The sequence below is a fragment of the Littorina saxatilis genome, linkage group LG12 (genome assembly GCF_037325665.1).
Source record: "Littorina saxatilis isolate snail1 linkage group LG12, US_GU_Lsax_2.0, whole genome shotgun sequence".
Classification (NCBI taxonomy): domain Eukaryota; kingdom Metazoa; phylum Mollusca; class Gastropoda; order Littorinimorpha; family Littorinidae; genus Littorina; species Littorina saxatilis.
The window spans coordinates 69,287,633-69,300,130 of record NC_090256.1 but is presented as its reverse complement, the minus strand read 5'-3'; the positions used below and the strand labels follow the sequence as shown (position 1 = coordinate 69,300,130).

The following is a 12,498-nucleotide window of genomic DNA, read 5'->3' as shown; positions in this document are numbered from 1 at the left end:
GACCGGCCTGTGTCTAGCTTGTGACTGGCCTGTGACCGGCCTATGTCTTGCCTATGTCTGTGATCAATTCCAGTGTTCACTCTTTGACAACCCATGCAAAGCCGACCGAGTTATTGTCCAACACCGTGTATTACCAGTGTCGTCATTATGACATGAATTATTCGTTATTACTTGATATGATAACCTGTCTCATGGTACATCATGACGTCATGCAGCGTCACAACAAGTATTGTTCATTATCATTATTATAAATATTTTGAGTATTTTGTTCGATCCCTGTACGTAAAGACCGATGTATAATTATGTCGAAGAGCTAATTAATCTTTCATTTTGTCTGTATTATGCAAATGTTTCATAAACCTACCTTTGATGTTTTTGATGACAGCGTCATAACTTGTCACGTGGTGTCTGGAACCGGGCCGAGTGGCGTGGTGGTTAGCGCGCTTACCTTGTCTGCCAAGTCCACTGAAAAGACCGCTGGATCGAAGATCAGTGAACGTTTTGTTTTGTCATAAAATAAACGTTCCAAGACCATGCCTTTCTTGCTTGTTTTGATTCAAAATCTCGCTGCACTATGTCGTCAGACGCTACATCCTGGCCACAGTCTCGGTGTTCCTGGCGATGTCCGGAGCGGGCTGTCTGCTGGTGGCCGCCATTGGGACCCTGTGTGGACCCCGCTCTCTTGACCCGTCACGCGTCACTGAGGGTCACCTGCTGACTCACCTCGCTGTTAACGGGTAAAGGGCAGGGTGTCTGTGTTTGTGTGTCTGTGTGTGTGTGTGTGTGTGTGTGTGTGTGTGTGTGTGTGTGTGTGTGTGTGTCAATGTCCGTCCGTCCCTTTGTCCGTCCTTCCTTCCGCCCGTCTGTTTGTCCAGTCCGTCTGTTTGTCTGTTTGTCCGTCTGTTTGTCTATGTATGAGAGAGGGTGGGTGTGAGTGTGTCCGTGCCTGTGTGCATGATTGATTGGGTGGGCATGTTAAGTTCGTTAGCGTCTAGTCTGTGTGAACGTGGGTGAAGCCATTCCTGAATGATTGTTCATGGCTGTGTTTGTCGCTCTCCCAAACTCCACTCGCCTTTTTGATGTACACCAATGTAAGTAGCTTGTCTCAACGCAGCTACACTGTGCAGGATCTATATCTTCCTGTTCATCACGGGCTGGTTCCTGATGATCATCCTGACGCTGGTGCTGGTGTTCGTCAGTCTCACTCAGCAGTTCACCTGCCGGGAGATCAACAGTCTCCATGTCTTCGGCAATGTGAGTGCACCATCTGTCAGAGATATAGAATGTCTACAATAGTGAGTCCTAGCCCCAGTGTCATCTACACGCAGAAGTCTGTTCTCAAAGTCTGATTCCTGGTTCCCCGGCCATAATAGACGATGCTCGCAAAAACTCTGTCGGATTTGTATGTGTTCTGAAAGAGTGAATACTTCTTGCTTTTACAGTATTTCAACCTTTCCCACGTGATATTATAGGCCGGTCACTAGCGAGTGGTGTGTCTGAAACACGTGATATTATAGGCCGGTCACTAGCGAGTGGTGTGTCTGAAACACGTGATATTATAGGCAGGTCACTAGCGAGTGGTGTGTCTGAAACACGTGATATTATAGGCCGGTCACTAGCGAGTGGTGTGTCTGAAACACGTGATATTATAGGCCGGTCACTAGCGAGTGGTGTGTCTGAAACACGTGATATTATAGGCCAGTCACTAGCGAGTGGTGTGTCTGAAACACGTGACATTATAGGTCAGTCACTAGCGAGTGGTGTGTCTGAAACACGTGACATTATAGGCCGGTCACTAGCGAGGGGTGTGTCTAAAACACGTGACATTATAGGCCGGTCACTAGCGAGTGGTGTGTCTGAAACACGTGATATTATAGGCCGATCACTAGCGAGTAGTGTGGCTGAAACACGTGATATTATAGGCCGGTCACTAGCGAGTGGTGTGTCTGAAACACGTGATATTATAGGCCGGTCACTAGCGAGGGGTGTGTCTGAAACACGTGATATTATAGGCCGGTCACTAGCGAGGGGTGTGTCTGAAACACGTGATATTATAGGCCGGTCACTAGCGAGTGGTGTGTCTGAAACACGTGATATTATAGGCCGGTCACTAGCGAGGGGTGTGTCTGAAACACGTGACATTATAGGTCAGTCACTAGCGAGTGGTGTGTCTGAAACACGTGACATTATAGGTCAGTCACTAGCGAGTGGTGTGTCTGAAACACGTGATATTATAGGTCGGTCACTAGCGAGGGGTGTGTCTGAAACACGTGACATTATAGGCCGGTCACTAGCGAGTGGTGTGTCTGAAACACGTGATATTATAGGTCAGTCACTAGCGAGTGGTGTGTCTGAAACACGTGACATTATAGGTCAGTCACTAGCGAGTGGTGTGTCTGAAACACGTGATATTATAGGCCGGTCACTAGCGAGTGGTGTGTCTGAAACACGTGATATTATAGGCCGGTCACTAGCGATTGGTGTGTCTGAAACACGTGATATTATAGGCCGGTCACTAGCGAGTGGTGTGTCTGAAACACGAGACATTATAGGCCGGTCACTAGCGAGGGGTGTGTCTGAAACACGTGACATTATAGGTCAGTCACTAGCGAGTGGTGTGTCTGAAACACGTGACATTATAGGTCAGTCACTAGCGAGTGGTGTGTCTAAAACACGTGACATTATAGGTCGGTCACTAGCGAGTGGTGTGTCTGAAACACGTGATATTATAGGCCGGTCACTAGCGAGTGGTGTGTCTGAAACACGTGATAATATAGGCCGGTCACTAGCGAGTGGTATGTCTGAAACACGTGACATTATAGGTCAGTCACTAGCGAGTGGTGTGTCTGAAACACGTGATATTATAGGCCGGTCACTAGCGAGTGGTGTGTCTGAAACACGTGATATTATAGGCAGGTCACTAGCGATTGGTGTGTCTGAAACACGTGATATTATAGGCCGGTCACTAGCGAGTGGTGTGTCTGAAACACGTGATATTATAGGCCGGTCACTAGCGAGTGGTGTGTCTGAAACACGTGACATTATAGGCAGGTCACTAGCGAGTGGTGTGTCTGAAACACGTGGACAAGGAGCACATGTACAAAGCTTGCCTCACTAAAAGCATGAGCATTCACTTTGTTACAACCCATACAAACACGACAGAGCTATTTCCGGAGTGTGTCTATTTGGCAGGGTTCACGTCCAGAGAGCAGACACAATGGGGTTCACGTCCAGATAGCAGACACAATGGGGTTCACGTCCAGATAGCAGACACAATGGGGTTCACGTCCAGATAGCAGACACAATGGGGTTCACGTCCAGATAGCAGACACAATGGGGTTCACGTCCAGATAGCAGACACAATGGGGTTCACGTCCAGAGAGCGGATGGGCCGAGAAGGGTAGATAGAGTGGTCCGCACAATGCAGGTGTCCTTTCATTACGGGTGCACTGCAGGGCTGTTGACGGAGAATACAGGAAGGGGGGGGGGGGGGGGGGGGTCTCATGGGAAGGGCCTGACAAAGCGGTTTTCACTGTACTACTGATTGTTGTATAGTGTTTTATAGTTCTCATTGTTGTATAGTGTTTTTTAGTTCTGATTGTTGTATAGTGTTTTATAGTTCTGATTGTTGTATAGTGTTTTATAGTTCTGATTGTTAAACTATCTGTGTATGTGTGGGGTCAACCGTTGATGCTGTCAGTTACATAATTATGTTTCCTTGCAGGTATCCAATAGTACGAGTGATGAACAATTCTTTCAAAACACTTTGAGGTAAGAAAACGGTGTTGCCATAAATCATGCTCTCTCTCTCTCTGGTACACCGGCTACACATCGGAATTATCGTTCACTACACTTATGAACCGTACACTACACGTCAGAACCGTCGATTTGGGGGTACCCTTACCACGGCGGCGGTCACGTGATACCTATAACAGAAAACTTCGATCCAAAAAGTATGGCAGATAGCCAAGCCTTAAATGGCATAACAAGTTTGAATGAAATGACACGGGAAGGAATGTATAGTTGGGATACGACAATGGGTGCAATAGTTTTGTTGCATAGCTTATATAGAACCATTATCGTAAAGTTTTTGAGTTCATGTTAAACGTTGTGAATCTCATTAATACACAACTAAATTAGTTGAGAAAAAAACAACTCGGCACCAAATCAGCCGTTCATTGGTGCATGTAGTCCTGTGTCTGCCTTGTGTGTCAGAGCGTGTCAAACCAGTGTCTGCCTTGTGTGTCAGAGCGTGTCAAACCTGTGTCTGCCTTGTGTGTCAGAGCGTGTCAAACCAGTGTCTGTCTTGTGTGTCAGAGCGTGTCAAACCAGTGTCTGCCTTGTGTGTCAGAGCGTGTCAAACCAGTGTCTGCCTTGTGTGTCAGAGCGTGTCAAACCTGTGTCTGCCTTGTGTGTCAGAGCGTGTCAAACCAGTATCTGCCTTGTGTGTCAGAGCGTGTCAAACCAGTGTCTGCCTTGTGTGTCAGAGCGTGTCAAACATGTGTCTGCCTTGTGTGTTAGAGCGTGTCAAACCAGTGTCTGCCTTGTGTGTCAGAGCGTGTCAAACCTGTGTCTGTCTTGTGTGTCAGAGCGTGTCAAACCTGTGTCTGCCTTGTGTGGCAGAGCGTGTCAAACCGTGACGGACTTCCCCACGACGCTGGGAGTACCTGTCAATGCACGTCACGACCATAGAGACCTCGGACATGCTAGCAGCACTGCAGCCCCTGTCGTCACCACGGTCACGGTGAGATAGTGAGCGTGTTACACTTGAACACACTCGGACCAACAAACTAGGGAGATTTAGATGTTGTTCTCGGTCAATTAACACCTAGGTCATTCTGATAAGCATCGCTCCACGGCTATTGCCAGTTGTCTCTCTGACCGGACGCTACAGTCCTACGCGAATCTATCAAAACAAAAATACAGAGTTATTTCCCATATGTTTTTCGCGAGCACTGATCTAAATTTGAGATCAGTGTTCGCGAGACGAAAATGATTGCAGATTGGCCGACTTCGACAGTGATCTCCGTTTTGTTCTTCACAGTTATGATAAAGACATCGTTCTAAGGTCAAAACAAGTCGAAATTTTGGGACTGCTGCCGGAAGGAGACCGTAATATATATGGTTTCATCACTGTCAACTGGTTACAGAAAAAATCGTCTGCTCCAGTGAGCGCCGAAACCAAACGGTTGATTATCACGTGACACTTTTGCCATATTTAGAGTTGTTTGCACAGTACGAAAAATAGCTCGCTTGAAACTGTCTTACATATCAATTCCTTTGTAATTTAAAAATTACAAAACACCATGAAAAATCATTATCGACGATCGCGAATCTGCTTATATCAATAATACATTACAAAAAGCTCTAAATATGTAAAAAAAAATATATATATATATATATTAAAAAATCGGTTTCCTTGCCAGACAAGGAAACTCAAGGCATCCTGTCAGGCGGGAGAGAATGAGCCGAACTCATTTTGACCTGAGTTCAGGATGCACGTCCCTAGGTATGAGTCTAATATTTGTCCGTTATGGTAATAAGACATGATGATGTAATCCACATCCGGGTTGCTTGAATGCGGGGTATAAAGAAGCAGGGAAGCCTCTACATTGACTGGTCTGTGCAATCAGTGTAGAATACATGCGTGTGCAAGTCTGTGGGAGTCTGTGGGAGTCTGTGGGAGCGTAAACACTACAATTCCCCTCACTTTCTCTTCATAGGTTCTGTACATTGACCCCGATCTTAGACCCCCCTCCTTTTAAAGACCGGACTTTCTCAGATTGGTTGAAGTCTTAAAAGATCTTTAAAATGGTTCCACTGTTAATCAACCACACTCAGCTAAGCTCCAACCATAACGACACATTCCTCCCACCCCCCAGCCGACAAGAGACGAGGGGGACGGAGGGGACGGAGGGACCGTAGTGGCGGTCCTACAGCAAGCCGTAGAGCTGATCAACACGTACAACGCCCACACAAACTTTTCCTTTGACTTCAGTGTCCTCGAGGCGCTCGGCAGGATGGTGAGTGGGACCAGGCTTGTCTGACAAGGCCTCTTGTGTCGTCTACACACACACACACACACACACACACACACACACCGTCACACACACTGACAAGGCCTCTTGTGTCGTCTACACACACACACACACACACTGACAAGGCCTCTTGTGTCGTCTACACACACACACACACACACACACACACACACACTGACAAGGCCTCTTGTGTCATCTACACACACACACACACACACACTGACAAGGCCTCTTGTGTCGTCTACACACACACACACACACACTGACAAGGCCTCTTGTGTCGTCTACACACACACACACACACACACACTGACAAGGCCCCTTGTGTCGTCTACACACACACACACACACACACACACACACACACACACACGCCGCGCGCGCGCCTTTTGCAAACTTGGCCTCAGTGTTCCATCAAGAATATTTCAAAACGGTTGTGAAGATGTTTATAGTTTCAGTTTTGTGTCCAACACAGTACAGCGAGCTGCGCAGTGATCTGCAGAGATTCGGAAAAGAGCTCGGCAACCTCGGACCACTGCACTTTCCGGTGAGCACGCCGTGCTTGTGGTACATAGCCACGCCCACCTCGTGACGAGTGCTTGTGGTACATAGCCACGCCCACCTCGTGACGAGTGCTTGTGGTACATAGCCACGCCCACCTCGTGACGAGTGCTAATTGTGGTACATAGCCACGCCCACCTCGTGACGAGTGCTTGTGGTACACATCGTGTGGTGTTTGGATGTGTCATCAAAATAACACACTTGGCACAGACCACTATCATTACAAGTGTCCAGGTTGGAACACATTGAGATCACTTAAGGGGAGACACGGGGGTCTAAAGGGGAGACACGGGGGTCTAAAGGGGAGACACGGGGGTCTAAAGGGGAGACACGGGGGTCTAAAGGGGAAACAAATAGTTTTTAAGCAACAGTGATCCTTTTTTTTAGGACAGAATATAGCCTACTGGGTATGACTTCCTGATCATAGAAATATGCCTGATAGCAAAATCGGATGTGTCGTTGCCATGGAAACCTTCCAAAATGGCCGCCAAATATGACAGAGGCTTATTTCGAACACCAAAACGCCGTTTTGAACTTCTTGTAACACTTTCAGAACATTTAATGCACATTCAGATTTTATTCTGAACAATTTACCAAATGCACTGAGAGCTATTTTATACATAATTATACTGTACGCATTAGAACAGTAAGTTCTTGTTGAAAACCACAATATAAAATTGGTTCCACATCATTGTCTCACTTCTGTTGGTAACTATATTCCATGTTTTTTCATGTAAATTAAAACCAAAAAAACGGAATTGTTTATCAAGATCTAGTTGTGTGACATTTATTCTGCTCTTAATATCTTCTTTCCCTGCAGATTCTCTTAAAGCACACATCAGAAGCAGTCTCCAAGCATTTGGTAAGTGTTGCATCTCATTTCACATTTAACACGTGGAGTCAACACTATACTGTTCAAACCTAACAAAATAATAAGAGCGTCAAAACTGAGGGTTCGCAAGTGTGGATAGCAGGGTGACTGAGGATAGCAGGGTGACTGAGGATAGCAGGGTGACTGAGGATAGCAGGGTGACTGAGGATAGGCTAGTGCAGACTGGCACATGACGCATTCAGAGAGTTCCACATCAGACAGCGACGGTGGAACACTTCCTGTAGCACTGACCTGCCCACATACCGGGAGCCACGAGCAGAGATCTGCCTCAGTTCTCCGGGCTTGCGTTCTGTACAATGAGGGTGACAAGATGTTTGTTGTATTTTAGAGTGAGCAGATCTTTGTTTTGTTTTTCAGAGTGAGCAGATCGGGGTGCTTCTGGACATCGAGCGGACAGTGCCGAAAGCGATCCAGGTATTGTTGACTTACTGTTTGCTATTCCGTCTCACACGATCCTCACTCATTACGTTCATTTCAAACTTTATCATCCCATTGCTGGCAAATTCGGGTTCCTTCCACCCAGTGGAAAGCTAGCAGCAAAAAGAGTCGCATGTTGAGGTGTTATCATCCACCTACACTTGTGGCAGACTGACCGAGGTGTAATGATCCACCTACACTTGTGGCAGACTGACCGAGGTGTAATGATCAACCTACACTTGTGGCAGACTGACCGAGGTGTAATGATCAACCTACACTTGTGGCAGACTGACCGAGGTGTAATGATCAACCTACACTTGTGGCAGACTGACCGAGGCACAACCCCGCTTGACCATCAGTTTATTGGAGGGAAGAGCAGGGTCGTTGGTTTGTCACCGAGGTCGACTTTGAATAAACAAGTTAATCAGTAACAATGACTAATAGTCCATACCGTGCTCAAACAAAATATCACATCTATCCCCTCTTCTTTTTTTAAAATATCTTAGGCAGAACGTTAAATAAAGTTTATTCGTACTAATGGACATAATGTATACTTATTAGTATTTGGCGTGTGTGTATATGTTTGTGTGTGTATGTGTGTGTGTATGTGTGTGTGCGTGCGTGCGTGCGTGCGTGTGTGTGTGCGCGCGCGCGCGCATGTGTGTGTGTGTGAGTGTGTGTGTGTGTGTGTTAAACGCTGTGTACCCGACAGGCCCTCTCAGTCAGAGTGAAGGAAAACAACGACAGGAACAGAGCGTTCTTCACCAACCGCAGTCACTTGGGCAAAGTTGTAGCAACGGTCAGTTTAGGGCGATACTCATCACATGTGGGAGAGAGAGAGCGAGAGAGAGAGGGGGGGGGATATAGAGCGAGAGAGAGAGAGGGGGGAGATAGAGCGAGAGAAAGAGAAAGAGGGAGAGAGAGGAAGAGAGAGAGAGAGAGGGAGAGAAAGAGAAAGAGAGAGAGAGAGAGAGAGAGAGAGAGAGAGAGAGAGAGAGAGAGAGAGAGAGAGAGAGAGAGAGAGTGCAGACATTCTGAAAATTATGCAAATAAGATTCGTTTTTAGAACAGATTTGTATATTTCTCACTGCAAAGGTGGAGGCATCCCTAACCCAAGAATCGAACAACTTCACAAAGAGTTACCTTGACAACGCTGAGCAAACGGTAGGTGTGATTTCTACACTCCAACACTGCACGTACAGTAGTACATACACACACACATAGACACACACGTACACACACACACACGTACACACAAGTATCCACACGCACACACACACACACACACACACACACACACACACACACACACACACACACACGGCACACACACACACACACCCTCAACCAAATTCCGATGGGACATAGTCGAAGGCAAGAAGCGCCAAAGAGGCCTGTACCCGTTTTGACCAAAGATGTAAAATAGTGCAATACAAGGAACTTAGTCGATAAATATCGACAGGGGGCCGACAAATGGTTTAAATGTGAAATGTGTGTATATGGGTGTGGGTCTGAAACAAACAAACAAACCATGTGAAAAACGACACAACATTGTTAAAATTATTATTGGCCAACGTTGAACGTTTACGAAGGCCTCAATCTTCACGCGCAAAAACCGTAGACGAGATTAATAGGTGCTTGATTTTGGTATTTTGAATTACATAACATTAAACCTTTTTTGGGTTTCATGGTCATGGCAACAGCCATAATGATATTACATGATGTATAATATTATATTTCAGCATATGTGAATTACATGTCATCATACCAAACTGTCATACATTTTTATTCCTACATTATTCTGATTGATCACAACCAAACCTACTATCATTGGACACATCCAAATGCAAGCGCCTGTTCTTGACAATTTCCCACTGATCTAAAAATAAAATCAGTGCAATTTCCTGGGTCGGGCTTTGCCACAGACACTGTTTGGCCTGTAGGTAAAATGTACAATGTATTTTCTGATTTGTGCACAAAAGCTTTTTTTTCTTTTTTCTTTTTTTTAACATAACAACGTTTAATGGCACTGTATGTTTGAAAGACCATGGTCACATTTGTAAAACAAATGTTAAATTAGAAAATAAATAACATTTTGGTTCATGATTTTTTCCTACACCTGTGCTGAAAATAAGAAATAAAAATGTCGGTATATAAGTCACTCAAACACAATATAGTAAGATTGGTTTGAGTTTGTTGCGGTTGACCCTGCACAGTTCGACCTATGATGTTTTTGTTGAACAATTTCGCCGTCACCCCTCCCATAGGGTGACGTATTTCACAACTTCCTGTGTTACACAAACTCAGTGATGACCAATTTTGCCTTCACCCCTCCCATAGGGTGACGTATTTCACAACTTCCTGTGTAACACAAACTCAGTGATGACCAATTTTGCCTTCACACCTCCCATAAGGTGACGGATTTCACAACTTTCTACTAATGAACAATGTTGCCTTCACCCCTCCCATTGGGTGACGGATGTCACAACTTCCTGTGTACACAAACTGATGACGTATTTCACAACAAAATGGCGCTGCCCATGGTAAACCTCGAAACTATCCGTATGAATGGGGGCCTAGGAGGCCCCCATAATGATGAGTGGTTGTGTGTGTGTGTGTGTATGTTTGTGTGTGTGTGTGTGTGTGTGTGTAATCCGATGTAAAGTGTACATTTGGTGGCGCAGTGGTACGTAATATCAATGCGCCCTTTGACGCACTGAAGGGAATTGTGCCATGATGGGACATTTTCAGATTTTCAGATTTAATGCGCCAATGTTGTAAATGAAACCCTGCAGTAACAGTGTGATGAAGCAGGGTGTAAAGGTCTTTATTTTCTTCTTTTTTTGTGCAGCTGGTCCTGGAGTTTGCAGAGTGCACTCCCTTGTTTGGCGCCACCACCATCATACTGGAGGAGATCTTGTGCTCCTACACAGAACAGGTACACACACTGGCATCTAAACTTATCTAAACAATTATGGCGACAAATTTCGCACCCAAATTAAAGCGTTAATTCCCGTGTCATTTCGTTCAAACGTTCCAGTTAAGGCCATTCATTTGTCTTTCTGGATCACCTTTCGCAATAAAGATTCCTTTTACAGGGATCACGTGACCGCCGCTCACATAAAGGTACCCTCAAATCGACAAAGGATCAATTAAAATTCGACGAAAAATCACAATAGGCTAAATTTTGCAACTTTTACATACGAGAAGAAAGTCAAGGTTTATTACAGCGGCGGTCACAAATATCTTACCACAGTGAATGGTTTAATTAAAGTCAATACCATATGCTGCTTCCTTGAGGCGATGCTAATTTATTTATTCTTGATGGTTTTGTTCCAATGTTCACCAGTGACTATGCATGTTGTGATGTCTCCGTGTGACTGTGTCTCAGAGCGGCTGGATCTGGCTTGGTCTGGGCTGGCTGTGGTTTGTCCTGGTGCCCGCCATCTACCTGGCCTGCGTGCTCCTCCGCTTCTGGCAGGAGCTGCTCCACGTCCTGGACCTCCACCAACACAGGTTGGGCTGGGAGAGTGCTGCGTGTAGAATCACTGGAGGTTGGGCTGGGAGAGTGCTGCGTGTAGAATCACTGGAGGTTGGGCTGGGAGAGTGCTGCGTGTAGAATCACTGGAGGTTGGGCTGGGAGAGTGCTGTGAGTAGAATCACTGGAGGTTGGGCTGGGAGAGTGCTGCGTGTAGAATCACTGGAGGTTGGGCTGGGAGGGTGCTGCGTGTAGAATCACTGGAGGTTGGGCTGGGAGAGTGCTGCGTGTAGAATCACTGGAGGTTGGGCTGGGAGAGTGCTGCGTGTAGAATCACTGGAGGTTGGGCTGGGAGAGTGCTGCGTGTAGAATCACTGGAGGTTGGGCTGGGAGAGTGCTGCGTGTAGAATCACTGGAGGTTGGGCTGGGAGAGTGCTGCGTGTAGAATCACAGGAGGTTGGGTTGGGAGAGTGCTGCGTGTAGAGTCACTGGAGGTTGGGCTGGGAGAGTGCTGCGTGTAGAGTCACTGGAGGTTGGGCTGGGAGAGTGCTGCGTGTAGAATCACTGGAGGTTGGGCTGGGAGAGTGCTGCGTGTAGAATCACAGGAGGTTGGGTTGGGAGAGTGCTGCGTGTAGAATCACAGGAGGTTGGGCTGGGAGAGTGCTGCGTGTAGAATCACTGGAGGTTGGGCTGGGAGAGTGCTGCGTGTAGTATCACTGGAGGTTGGGCTGGGAGAGTGCTGCGTGTAGAATCACTGGAGGTTGGGCTGGGAGAGTGCTGCGTGTAGAATCACTGGAGGTTGGGCTGGGAGAGTGCTGCGTGTAGAATCACTGGAGGTTGGGCTGGGAGAGTGCTGCGTGTAGAATCACTGGAGGTTGGGCTGGGAGAGTGCTGCGAGTAGAATCACTGGAGGTTGGGCTGGGAGAGTGCTGCGTGTAGAATCACTGGAGGTTGGGCTGGGAGAGTGCTGCGTGTAGAATCACTGGAGGTTGGGCTGGGAGAGTGCTGCGTGTAGAATCACTGGAGGTTGGGCTGGGAGAGTGCTGCGTGTAGAATCACTGCATGGAGGTTGGGCTGGGAGAGTGCTGCGAGTAGAATCACTGGAGGTTGGG

General features: G+C 46.8%; 1 protein-coding gene and 1 long non-coding RNA gene across 2 annotated transcripts in view; both read left to right on the top strand.

Moving 5' to 3' along the window:
• The window catches only part of LOC138983177 (uncharacterized), a 6,906-nt gene extending 859 nt beyond the window's left edge, over positions 1 to 6,047 (top strand). Inside the window, exons 2-6 of the mRNA XM_070356588.1 lie at positions 585 to 737; positions 1,128 to 1,254; positions 3,725 to 3,771; positions 4,624 to 4,744; positions 5,883 to 6,047. Coding sequence (XP_070212689.1) covers positions 585 to 737; positions 1,128 to 1,254; positions 3,725 to 3,771; positions 4,624 to 4,744; positions 5,883 to 6,047 — 613 coding nt within the window. The remainder of the gene's footprint in view (positions 1 to 584; positions 738 to 1,127; positions 1,255 to 3,724; positions 3,772 to 4,623; positions 4,745 to 5,882) is intronic.
• Positions 6,048 to 6,512: 465 nt separating this feature from the next.
• On the top strand, positions 6,513 to 7,906 carry LOC138981006 (uncharacterized). The gene is made up of 3 exons (XR_011460532.1): positions 6,513 to 6,585; positions 7,420 to 7,461; positions 7,849 to 7,906. It is a non-coding gene; the product is annotated as an uncharacterized lncRNA (long non-coding RNA).
• Positions 7,907 to 12,498: the final 4,592 nt, after the last annotated feature.